General features: G+C 41.7%; 1 protein-coding gene across 1 annotated transcript in view; it reads right to left on the reverse strand.

Moving 5' to 3' along the window:
* Positions 1-24: 24 nt before the first annotated feature.
* TOP1 (DNA topoisomerase I) overlaps positions 25-12,931 on the reverse strand; it is a 94,743-nt gene continuing 81,836 nt past the window's right edge. The window contains exons 14-21 of the mRNA XM_019458497.2: positions 10,840-10,983; positions 9,075-9,260; positions 7,999-8,067; positions 7,334-7,448; positions 6,253-6,380; positions 2,694-2,788; positions 2,317-2,466; positions 25-1,328 (exon numbers count right to left, since the gene is read on the reverse strand). Of these exons, the coding sequence (XP_019314042.1) occupies positions 1,226-1,328; positions 2,317-2,466; positions 2,694-2,788; positions 6,253-6,380; positions 7,334-7,448; positions 7,999-8,067; positions 9,075-9,260; positions 10,840-10,983 (990 nt within the window). The 3' untranslated portion in view covers positions 25-1,225. The remainder of the gene's footprint in view (positions 1,329-2,316; positions 2,467-2,693; positions 2,789-6,252; positions 6,381-7,333; positions 7,449-7,998; positions 8,068-9,074; positions 9,261-10,839; positions 10,984-12,931) is intronic.

Genomic DNA, 12,931 nt, shown 5'->3' on the forward strand with positions numbered 1-12,931 from the left:
TGTAACAAAGAGGCAGACACTAGGTTTCCGTTAAGTTGTAGGAATTTATTTTAAATAACCTACAGTTGATTAAAAGGGAATTCATGATAAAAATAGAAGATACTTGAGGAAAGATGTGGGAAATGGACTCTGCACACACGCTAAACTAACAATGCTTCTAAAACTAATGATTATAGCAAAAAATGTCTTCACATTAAAATTCTGCTTTTTATGGTTTTTTTTTTCCATTTTTTACACAATTACAAAAGAAAAAATAAAAGCCCTAAATTCTTGATTATTTTTCCTTTTTTTGGACCAAATACTCATTTTCCTCTAAATTATTGACTTGTGGAACTTTTTACACAATAAAATCTTTCAAGTGAAAGATTGGGTTTAAAATGAAAAAGATGGATATCTGAAGGGTACAGAGAATGCTCAGAACAAAGAATGATGGGAAAATGGTTTCAGTCACTGATTATTTCATTATCCTTAGACTCACTCACCCCCTCATCCCTCCCCAACCCCAATCTACACGATCTTTAAGATCAAGAAAAAGGTTTAAATATTTTAAAATAATTAAAAAGAAATAAAAATTCACATTTAAAAAGGAACACTCAAGTCAGGAAATATTTTCCCATCATGCTTTTCTGTGAACAGGTGTCTGAACCAAAACACTGCCGATGTCACGACTGCTTCAAGTTTAATGAAAATTGATTCCCATGACAATAGATAGTGACAATTCTCACTAACAGGTGCGCTGGGTTTTTGTTCTACTTAATTTTAAATTCCTGAAATGGGGGAGGGGGGAGGGCGTTTAGGAATTCATTTCTATTAAAATATAGAAGTTATTGCAAAACCCTAACTGTAAAAACGCACCAATATAATCGGACTTCGTATACAGTAGCTAAGAGAATCCAAATGCTTCAGTGAAACAGTGAATTTGCCTGGCAGAACTCTGACAAATTCCCATCCACTTGCTCTCTTGAAAATAAAAACAAAATTCAAAACAAATCATACAGCTAGAATTTTGATATCTGAAATATTTTTAAATAAGTTGTCCATAGGACAACTGGCTCAGCTCTCCCTTATAATATCTCCAGGTTTATCTTTTCGCAAAGATGTTCGTTTGTTAAGACTCGCCGCCTCTCTCCCTCAGCTGTGAGGGTAAGCAAGGCTCACAGTTTATCCACCTTCCCCAAACCACACTGTTCCTTTTCACAGAACCCTGCCCGCCCCTCGAGACTGGCTAGAACTCGTAGTCCTCATCAGCCATGTCGATGGCCCACGCAAACTTCTCCCGCTGGGTTTTGTTGTAAATTTTCTCAATTGGGACCCCCCACTTCTTGCACCTGTACACAAAGGAGAAAAAGGGGGATTAGTGTCTCAGGGAGCGACAGCCCAGACTCAGGGCAGGGACCTGAATATGCTTGCTTCGTGTCCATCTGCTGAGAATGAATTTTAAGAACATGCCAAACATATTCTAACAGTATCATGTGCTCGTGACCTCTAAAGTAGATGCTACTACAGATGTACTAATGAAAAAAACCTAATGCAGGGAGTAATTTGCTTACCTTGTCATGCAGCTAGTGAGATGGAGCTAAAAAGTGAACCCAAGCTGTCTGGCTCTGGGGTCCATGCTCTCAACCACAATGCATACTGCCCCTCAATCTAACTCAACCTCTAGCACCCAACAGGGCAAAAGAGCAAAAAGGGTACAAGAGCCGGGTGGAACCCCTGACCCATAGGAGCAGGTCAGGCTCAGAAAAATGCACATTAATTAATAAGCATCTTCCAAAATATAAATAAAACTCACTTATTTTGGATGTCATTTTATGACTGTGTGGGGTTAAAAGGGGACACAAGCAATAGAGAATTTATCTTTGTTATAAGCTCCCTCTAACTCTTTCTGTACATTGCTCAGATCTGCAGTCTTTTTTTTTTTCCGCTTGTTCCTTTCTTCCTTTACTTGTAAAAAAAATTTATCGAAAAGTTTTGTTCAAGTGTAGATAGATGGGCTCCTTTTAGATTTTTCCTTTAATAAGGGCCAAGAGTTCCTATTCTTGTCCTAAAGTTCCATAGGGGTAGAGGCTGCAACTGCCTTTTAAAAACAGACAAAAACACGCTCCAAGGCAGTATAACAACATTACTGACCATTTAGGGTCACTGAAGATGTTCTAGTGCAGTTGCAGTGTGCATAGTAGAAAGGCAAGGATTTCCCAAAGGACTTCCAAGTATGAGGTGAAGGGATGGCATGGGAAGGCCAACAGTGCTCTTGAACCCTCCACTACATTCTCAAGCCAGCAGCAGGAACCCAAGAAGGGCCCAAAGATTACTTACCAAGCTACTGTAATCCTTGGGTCCAGATAATTGAGTTTGGAGGTTCCCAAAGCAATTTGTTTATTTTCTTCTCGGTCTGTGGCCTGAACTTCGAGCTTCATTAACTGCTCCTCCAGTCTTTGCACAGCCTTCTTCTTTGACTCTACCACCCTGGAAGAATGGAAGTCATCAAGAACCAGGCCTAGCTTCTGGACAAAAACACTGCAACCCCACCCGGCCACGCAGGGGCAGCAAAAGCAGGAAAACCCTAAATACATCGAGATTTCCAAAAGATACAACTCAGAAACTCTAGAAAAGCTGGGGCCCCTGGGCCTCTGATATTACCCCTGCTTTTCTCTCAACCAGTCCCCAGCTCTGCATAACAACCAGGTACATACTTCTTGGTCTTTGCATCCTTTAGGACCTTGGCATCAGCCTTAGCACTTTTCAAGTCTCTCCGGGCATCTGCTAGTTGTTCCTTCTTGGCATCAATCTAGGTGGGGAAGAACAGTAAGGTTTAAAAATAAAATCAGCCCGGAGAGAAAAGAGCTCCATCAGACATGAAACCTAGAAGCTGTCTCCACCAGGCAGGCTGCCTATGTCAGTGGCATGCCACATAAACCTGCCCCCTCTCCCAGGGTGGCTTCATGAAGGCACAGATTAGATGCACAGTGACTGCTGAATGCAAATGCTATTTCGTCATTTATGTTCTTCAGTGCCCCTTCAAGAAAGCAGTGATCCTTCTATAGGCAGTGACCCAGGGCCTGTCCCCTTAATGCAAAAGCTCAGGTTACAGAACCTGCCAGGACCGGGAATGTGGGTGCCAATCTTTCGATCACGTAACGCTTTAGTTTTAGACACCTGGGAGGAGGGCTACAGATGAAAACTGTTTACTAAATGGATCCTGTGTCAGGTTATAGCATTCCTTCTACAAATACTGCAGGAGATAACTCTTTATGAAGCTGAGACAGGATCCCTGCATCTACTGAACCCAGCTCATTCCTTAGATTCTGCCAGCACTCTGGGAAGGAGCTGCCAGCTTCTCAGGAAAAAAGGATGCACTGGAGAGAATACCCAAGGGAACCCAGGAAGCTAAACAGCTCAGCCAGTCGGCTGAAACCTATATATGGCACAGCCTGGCTTTGGCCTTCTGTATTTTAAATGAAAGGGAGCGGAGACTGGAAGGAAATTAAAGCAGTTATCACTCAAAAACAGAGGTCTGAAAACATTTTTAGCTATGGAGCTCTTTTTTCCAAATAAAATCTCATGGAATCCCGGTTTATAAAGGATGAAACAAGCAATTCCAGCCTTTCTTGCTTATAGAACCCTTGGAGGGCCTCTGGAAAACCTAAGTTCTTAGTTCCTGCTTAAGGACAGCAGCAGGCAACACCAGGAAACTAGAGCCCAAACCAGGGAGCTCATGCTGCTGGGGGCAGAACCTCAGATGTGCTATTACCTTTCCTAACCTACAAGGTCAAGGGAACCTCTGCAGAGTAAATAAATACTTGCCTGATTCAACACAGTCTGGGCTGTTGCTCTCAGCCTAGAATTGTCTGTTAAATATACACATATAGCCCAAGTTTGGAAACAGAGGCCACCATTGTGAGAGAATCATTAAATGTATTTTACTATGAATGGCTTACTTCCAACATCCATGTTGTCCAAAGTCAAGCTAAAGGAACTGATTCTATACACAAAAGCATCAGACACCACTAGCTAGATTCTTCTTGGGCTAGAAATTTAACAGACCACAATCTTTTAACCATTTCCGTGGATGCTATATTGGCAGGCTGTTTCAAATTCTCTCAAAGCATCAAAGACTCCATTGATTCACTTGGCAAACAGGGGCGTGTGTTTGCTTTGTGGGCACACAGGAGAGGGTTCCTGGGCTTGGAGGGCTCGTCTGGCAGGCGGCCCTGGGCTGCCCAAACAGTGGTTCCAGAGTAAGATCAACAAAATACCTCCTCATGCTCCAGGGGGATGGGTAGCTTGAATTGGGTAAACAGCACCTGAATATTCATGCTTTTATTTCTGGCTTGGAATAACAACATGGGGAGAGTAGATGATTCCACATGACCACCATTTAACAGAGTGGCAGCGAACAGGAGCTGCTAGGATGGGTGGCCTATAGGGTTCTTTGCCTGCCAACCATATATTCTAAGGATTTGAGAGGTCTAGGGGTATATATTCATTTACTGTGCATATGTGCATCCCTCTAGCAAAACCAGATGGCACCTGTAGCATGAACTGTAGGTTGTATCTTTTGACCCAGACATACTACTACTGGGTATTTATCTTGAAGAAATTTCAACAGGAGGAAAATATATGGACCTGAAAATGTGTATGGGGCCTCACTTTATAGCAGTCATTTTTAGTTTTTATTTTAAATTTATTTATTTATTTAAGAGAGAGAGAGAAAGACAACAAGCAGGGGAGGAGCAGAGATAAGAGAGAGAGAGAGAGGATCCAAAGTGGGCTCTGTGCCGACATCAGAGAGCCCAGTGTGGGGCTCAAGCTCCCGAACCATGAGATCATAACCTGAGCCAAAGTTGGACACTTAGTCAACTGAGCCATCCAGGCACCCCTATAACAAGTCATGTTTAAACTCCACCTGTCCTAGTACAGAATTCTGTAAATGTGGATGGAAAAGAATTACATCTGTAATTTCACTAACCTCTGTTTGAAATTCATCATTTCGTCCTCAATTATGAATGTGGGCAACAAACCATAGTAGTATCAGTAGTACCTATGATATATTCGCGACCAATATAATACAGATATTTCCGGATCATTTAAATTGTTGCAGAAATCGTAAGTATTGTTTACGTATTCTTTACTACCCTTGAAATTTAGTGATTATTAGACCCACCTTCAGATCTTACTTAATAAGTTAATAAGGAAGCACATCACAGACTTTAAAATATACTTGGTAAGTGTATTTACTGGTCCTTTGTGACAACCCTATGTGTCTGTTCTAGAGTGAAATACCTGCCAGTTCTCACTGAGAGTTAGTACGTTGGAATGGATTAGTTACGTAGCCATCGCTAACACAGAAACGCTCACCACCGAAGTGTTCAGTGCCTTGTGGCTTGAAAGCGCAGCACCAGACAGAGTCAGAAGGAAGAAAAGCACATGGAAGAGGAATAGCATCTACTTGTTTGCACGTCTCTCTCCCTCTAGGGCAGCAACTCTGGCACACAGCCAGAATTCAACAGATGTTTGATGATGAGCTACATAAAAATATGAGTCATGTGGAATGTGTAAAAATAAAAATAGTTGTGCTAGGATTAGGGGGAAATAAAATATCATTGTTCATCATTTTTTTAATTTGAAGCAATCTAATTTAGAAACAGTTGTATTTCTGGACTGTGGCAAGGAATGGTGAAGACCATCTTTATATCCATTATTCTCGTGTATAATAAGGACAATAATATTTCAAAAGAGGGTACACATCAAACTCAGCTTTTCAAAATAGGAAGAGTGGCCAGTGCAGGAGTTCTGTTCACAGAATACAGACTTTATATAAAAAAAAAAAAAAAAAAAAATTTCAATGTTTATTTTTGAGAGAGAGCAGGTGAGTGTGCACGCGCACATGAGCCTAGCAGGGGAAGGGCAGAGAGGGGGGAGACACAGAATCTGAAGCAGGCTACAAGCTCTGAGCTGTCAGCACAGAGCCTGACACAGGACTCAAACCCACGAACCGCAAGATCATGACCTGAGCCGAAGTTGGAAACAGACTTTCTGAACAATGAGTACCTGATACTCAGTTATCTTCATCAGGAATAACTCCTATCATATTTCCATCTGTTGATCTTTAGCATGGACGTATCTTCCAGAACAGACCTAGAACTGGCCTTCTCATATCCCAGCCCAGAAGGCCTCTTATTTGCAAATCATCTATCCATAGCAGATGTGGCTCCCTTCATTTTGCAACCACACCATCCAGATCCACATTACCTTAGATTGCAAGTTCATCATGGACTTCTCAAAAGTTTTGGGTGGTGCCCTCTGATGGTTACAAAGAATTGCAACAGCTCGGTTGGCACGGTTGTAAGACAGGATCTTTGCTGGGATGTTCTCATCAGCTGTGAAGAAAGAAACATGACAATAAAAGAGTTTGAATATCTGAGGAGAATACACCACATGGCTTCCCCAGCACTTCCTCATGATTCTGCCAGCCCTCATCTCACTAAGATGATCAAGTTCTCCTGAGACACAAGGTCAAAACTGAGAGTCATGTCATCAGCTTGTCTGAAAGGCCACCCCCTGTCCCCCAATGTAGTCTGAAGAAAATGTAGAATTGGAACAGAAAAGGTCTCTAGAGGAGGACAAGACAAAAGGATCACAAGCTTTACGTTTTAAAATCATAAATCGGTATCTGTTTTACAAAGAAAAATTAAAAGTGTCATTGGAGGAATATTTTACTTATGTCACATGGCATACTTTGCCCCACCCCAATATACTGACCCTCAAAATACCCTCTTTGGATTTTCTGGCTTTTATATTCTAAAGCCATTTGACATAGAGGACAGAGGAAATTTAGCAGTGGCTGGGCTCTAGAAAAAGAAGTTTGTGGATGTTGGTCATACCTCCTGCACCTGGTTTTTAGGAGAATACTATCAACTCTTAAGGGGGTAAAAATGGCAGAAACTTCAGGGGAAGGATGTGCTCTCCTTTTACAAAATAACAATGACAACTTTGTTCTCTCCAATTTAACCAAACATTATCGCACTTTCATCCTATTACCTTTATTAACATACATATAAAATATAAAATGCAGGCATTTCAGAACAAATAAAAAGCTCCTGTCAGCATTCCATGAAAATAAATCTTGAAGTTGGGGTAGGAAAGGTGAAATAGCACTGACCTTCTGTTTATACAACTAAGCCTCAGCTCTCTATTAGAGATACGGAAGGAAAAGTTTCCAGTCACAAAGTTAGGGAGAAAAAGCAAAACCGATCCAGGACTTAAGCTAGCTGAGCAAGGGCAATGGACGTACAAATAAGGGTACAGGCCTGTTTGGCCAAACAATACTTACGGGCTGTGAGTTCTTTCAACTGTTGCTGTAGCGTGATGGAGGCATTATATGTACGGAACACCTTGGCTGTCAAGCCCTCCATGAGATCCTGAAGATGCTTGTTCAGAATACCAGTCTGGAGGAGACAAGGCAGAGTATATTGGGATTTAGGTAAAAGCCCTACCACTCTGCCCCTTCTGGCAAGCAAGCCCTAGGACATTTATGCCAGTGCAATCTCAACTCTGCCAAGTTTACTGCCTTGCCAGTGAGAAGTTAGAAAAAAAAAAAAGAAAAGAATTCCAAATTACAGGCTTGCATGATACCTCCCTATGAAGTACTTTAATCTTAAGCAGGCCAATAAAACAAATGTGTCCTTCCCTATTAAGACCTTCCATGATAAGCTATCAGGAAGAGGGCTTTGGTCTCCAGCAGAGGTGGCTGGGCATCCAGCAAGAGAAGACTCTGTTAAGGGCCAGAAGGGGATAAAAGGCAGGGTTTGTCTACCTATCTCAGGACTTTGGTTGTGAATTCACTATGTGCCTGAGGGAGGAAGTGTGTCTAGGATAGGATGGCACAGGACAGACTAAAGGGAGAGTCCAAGCCACCCCTGGGCAAACCTCTCCTTTAGGAGCTCGACTGGCTCTGGCTAGGCCCCTCCTTCAACCCACTGCACTTTGTCCACTCACATTGAGTCTATCAAAAAGATCATCCTCAGGCTGTTTGTTCTCCATAAATAGCTGTAAGTTCTTAAAAACCTAAAAGAAATAGAAGAACCTATTATTTGAAAAGCCTTTACTTTGGAAATAATTGCAAACGTACAAAAACTTGGAAAACAAAAAAGCACAAGGAACACTGACATCCTTTACCAGATTCACCCATTATTACCATTTTACACATCATTTGCCACTCACATAGTACACATGTCTGCCCCATTTCTATGTGTGTGTATATACATGTTCATTGTTTGTTCTGAACCATTTATGGGTACTTGTATTATAGTCCTTTACCCTTAAATACCTCAAGGTATTTCCAAGAATTTTCTAAGGATAGAGATACTGCCTTACATATGCACAGTACTCATCAACTTTATAAATCTGCATGAGGACATACTTTAGCCGTCCAGTTTGGTCAGCTGACCTAGTGATATCCTCTACCTCCCCAGTATGGAACCCAATCTAAGGTAAGGTATTATATTTGTCATGTCTCTTTAGCCTCATTTAATACGGACCACTGCCACAGCCAGCAAAGCCCCATTACCTGATTAGACATCAGGCTGTTAAAGGACTGGATTATGGGGGCCCTGCAGCACCGTCTTCAGCTGTGGGCTCAGAGGTTTGAGGATAACAGGCTACTGCTTTGCTCAGTCAGGAGTTGGGGAGAGGCTGAGCAAAGCTACAAAAGTGACAAATGTACAACATGACCAGGGGATACTAAAACATGGTTGAATCATTACAACATGGTGAGTTAAATCTTATGCTGAAATTTGTCATAAGGGCCCACTCTCTACAGCATGCTCTGTTGAATACTACTACAGGATGTGGCCCCCTAATCCCAGGAAGGTAGCATGGAGCAGAGGAGGTGAGGGACAGGGACTAAAAGGAGGTACACAGGACAACCAACAACACCTCTCCCCTCTCTTTCAAATCATTTTCTTCTAGTGCTGAGCAAAATGCAGAGCATACAAAAAGCACTCAATAACTGTTGAATGACTGAATGGAAGAAAGAAAAAACAGGCAAGGGAGCACAGGCCACAGGAACTTACTCGTTTCTCAACAGGTACTTTGTTATAATATCTGATTGAATCTTTCCCAAGGAAGTCAAACTCTACCACGTATTCCTGACCATCCAACTCTGGGTGCAGATTGATATGCTCCACACGAAGTGAACAGCAACCCACAGTGTCTGCTGTTTCTCCTTCTTCCTTCTCATTGCCTGCTCTCAGAGCAAGCTGTCCAGGGAGGAAGGAAAAATGAGAACAAATGAAAATACTTCAATCTCACAGGATCTACAAGAAACCCAAATAAGTCTCCCAATTCTCTTTGGGACAGAGCATCAGTCTGCAAGGCCTGGGAATTCTGGATTCTACACCAGTGCTGCTTCTTCAAATAAAATGAAGTACAGAGAATCAAAATAGTATGATCCTGTCTCAGAAAACCAAGCTTCTCTTTATTCTGTTCTCTCAAATGGGGATGGAGGAAAGAATTTTTCTTTCTTTCTTTCTTTCTTTCTTTCTTTCTTTCTTTCTTTCTTTCTTTCTTTCCTTTCTTTCTTTCTTTTTCTTCCTTCCTTCCTTCCCTTTTCTTTCTTTCTTTTTTTCTTTCTTTCTTTCTTTCTTTTCTTTCTCTTTCTTTCCTTTCTCCCTCCCTCCCTCCCTCCCTGTTCCTTTCTTTCTTTCTTTCTTTTTTTTTTTAACAAAGCAGGGGCGCCTGGGTGGCTCAGTCTGTTAAGTATCCAACTTCGGCTCAAGTTATAATCTCATAGTTCGTGGGTTCAAGCCCTGAGTCAGGCTCTGTGCTAACAGCTCAGAGCCTGGAGCCTGCTTCGGATTCCATGTCTCCCTCTCTGCTCCTCCCCTGCTTGTGTTCTCTCTCAAAAATAAATATTTAAAAAAGAAAAGAAAAGAAAAGAAAAAGAGTGGCTCTCTCAAGCATTTTTTACTTAAAGAGATATATTTCAGTTTATAAAAAAGCAGTAATAATAAAACAAAGCAGCAAACAAAGCAGCATTCCTATTCTGGGCAATCAGACTCAACATGCGAGTCTCTTAATTTTGCTTATTTTTTAGATAACTCAGAATTTGAGCTAATCAGCACTAAAATCTTCTAAAAGGTACTGACAAACTGACCTCCCTCACGGTCTTTCAGGGGTGCCTGGGTGGCTCGGATGGTTAAAGCGTCAGACTCTTGGGTTTCAGATCAGGTCATGATCTCATGGTTCATGAGTTCGAGCCCCATGTCGGGCTCTGCACTGACAGTGCAGAACCTATTTGGGATTCTCTCTCTCTCTCTCTCTCTCTCTCTCTCTCTCAAAATAAACAAACTTAATAAAAAAAATTTTTTTAAAACACAGTCTTTCAAACTGTAGTTGTGATACATTAGTGGTTTAACCAGTTTTAAGGGTTATAACCGCCCTTTTTAAAAACAAGAAACAGAATTTAAAATGTCAGAATTCACTCCTTGTAGAAAGCTAAACATTGTTTTGTGCAACTTTTGTTTCAGTTATACACAAACACCTATATATATATGTATACATATATGTACGTATATGTATATATCTGTGTGTTGGGTCTGTGATGTAAAATAAAATTTTTTGGTAGCTTATAGTCAAAAAGAATTTGAAAACGTCACAGTATTTCTGGCAGATTCAGATAGCAGTAGACTCTGAACGCCTCTCTCTCCACCTCTACCTTCCTTACTCAACCAGAGGTTGGTGCTTCTCTAATACTTAGTACAGGGCCTGGAGGAGTAAACAGGCTCCACATCTTTGATAAGCTGAACATGTTAAGCAATGTGACAGGACGATGCTCACCTTGTCGATGAAGTACAGGGCTACAGCTCTCTGCCGAACTTTCATCTCTTTGGACTTCCAGTCTTCTCGATACTGGTTCCGGATCTTGTCCACACACTTCTTAAGCCGCCGAGCGGTCTCATATTTCTGCCAATCTTTCTCACCCTGCAGAGACCCAACCCCAAAGGTGGATTGCTTAGGAATGGTGGAGTAAAAACAGACTTTGAACACCCAAGTTCAGAGCTCTGAACCAAAGAAAAGAAGCCTGAGCTTAAGCTAGGTAGAAAAAGAGTACTGAAGAGAAACCATAAAGCATTTAACCTGATGAGAACTCATGCTGTCCTGTTTCACTGTCAAGTACACACACGGCTGCTTTCTAATTGCTAAATTGTTTATGTTCTTGGGAAAAGCCCACATGGCACATCCCCAAAACGGACTTCTGTCAACACAAAGGGTATAAACATCCCCATTCCCACATCAGCATCATGGCTCTCTCTGCTCCTGAATCTGTGAGCCAATAGCAGTTTTCTGCTAAGACCGAATTTCATTACATTCAAGACAACCATGCACAATTTGATGGAAGTGTCAAGGAAATAGAGCCAAAGATTACAACTTGTAATTACTAAGGAACACAATGACTTCCAGGAACAGCTGTAATTATTCACCATTTTCTAACTTCTGCTTTTTTTTTCAATATATGAAATTTATTGTCAAATTGGTTTCCATACAACACCCAGTGCTCATCCCAAAAGGTGCCCTCCTCAATACCCATCACCCACCCTCCCCTCCCTCCCACCCCCCATCAACCCTAACTTCTGCTTTTAAAAGTATTCTTGATTAGATTGAGGAAAGCAATGTTACTAGGAAGACTTTTTTTTTTTTTTTTAAACATTAGAGCTTTTGATACAAGATTTTAAGATGGATTTTAAAACCAATGAAATGTTTTTGAAAGAGAGTGAAAAGATGGTCTCTACCCAACAGTGACAGGAGATTAGTCCTGCTGCCACGCTGAAAGGAAATTCACAAGCAAGGGCTGATACTAATGTCAAGTGAGAAAGGTAAGAAAGGGGGAAAAAAAAATCCAAGGACTCCCAAGAGAGTCAGGGAGTATTCTAAGGTCTAAAACAGATTATATGACATGAATACAGGGATGGAATTCAAGAACCCAAGAATCTCTGCAATTAATTCCCCCACCTACGAGAGAGAGGGACATCGTGATTTTTACCCACATATGCCTAGTTCCCGCCTATGCCATGGGACACATGGTCCTTGAAGTGTTCAGAACTGTAGTCAAAGTAACTAGCCTTCTGAGCATGCAGGGAAGTTGGCTAAGTGAAAGCAAGAAAGATCTACTTCTAGCTCCACCAGCGCCCCGAACTGCAAGCTCACCCGGCTGCACTAAGGGTTCATCACTCTGCCACAGACGTATGTGGCCAAGTTGTTGGTAAGTGAACTACTTGTTGTGGGTGGGTGATTTAGCAGTTGTTGATACAATACAGAAGAAATATAAAAGTTCTACTTCCTGACAATGGCAAGCTGAAAATTTCTCACTGGTTTTTCCAAGTATGTACTAACATTTAACAGGGTGAAGAAAAGGTATGATACAGCTGTCCTCATATACAAGTAATCCATTTTCATGACAATCATGTGAGAGAGACACACACGCACAATCTTCAACACCACAGCCTCCCGCTCAGGAGTGGGCTCTTGGCCATCACTCTAATGCATGCAGGCCTACTAAAGCCTAACTCCAAGTCTTCAAAGTCCTGTAGGGTCACATTTGCGCAATTCCTTAGTTATGCCACTGAAACAAGGTTTAGAAAAAGCCAACAAATAAGCTATTCACAGAGGATACCACAAGACCACTTTTCCTCACAGGTTGGCTTGGTTCCTGACCCAAGGATCCAGGATTCTCTCAAGTAAGGACATAAGAGGCGGGGTGGAGGGGCAGAAGCCACCTTGTCTGGGTCTGGGGGAAGGAAAGCTAGCCTCCAGGAAGTATGCTTACCCCTGCCGTCAGTTTCCTTGAACGGAATCCAGACAGTAAAATGCACTCAAACAGGCTTTCTCAGACTACTCCCAGAAAAAAAAAAATCCATTTAGGTCTTCCAGA

The sequence above is a fragment of the Panthera pardus genome, unplaced genomic scaffold (assembly GCF_024362965.1).
Source record: "Panthera pardus isolate Hobbes unplaced genomic scaffold, ASM2436296v1 HiC_scaffold_25, whole genome shotgun sequence".
Classification (NCBI taxonomy): domain Eukaryota; kingdom Metazoa; phylum Chordata; class Mammalia; order Carnivora; family Felidae; genus Panthera; species Panthera pardus.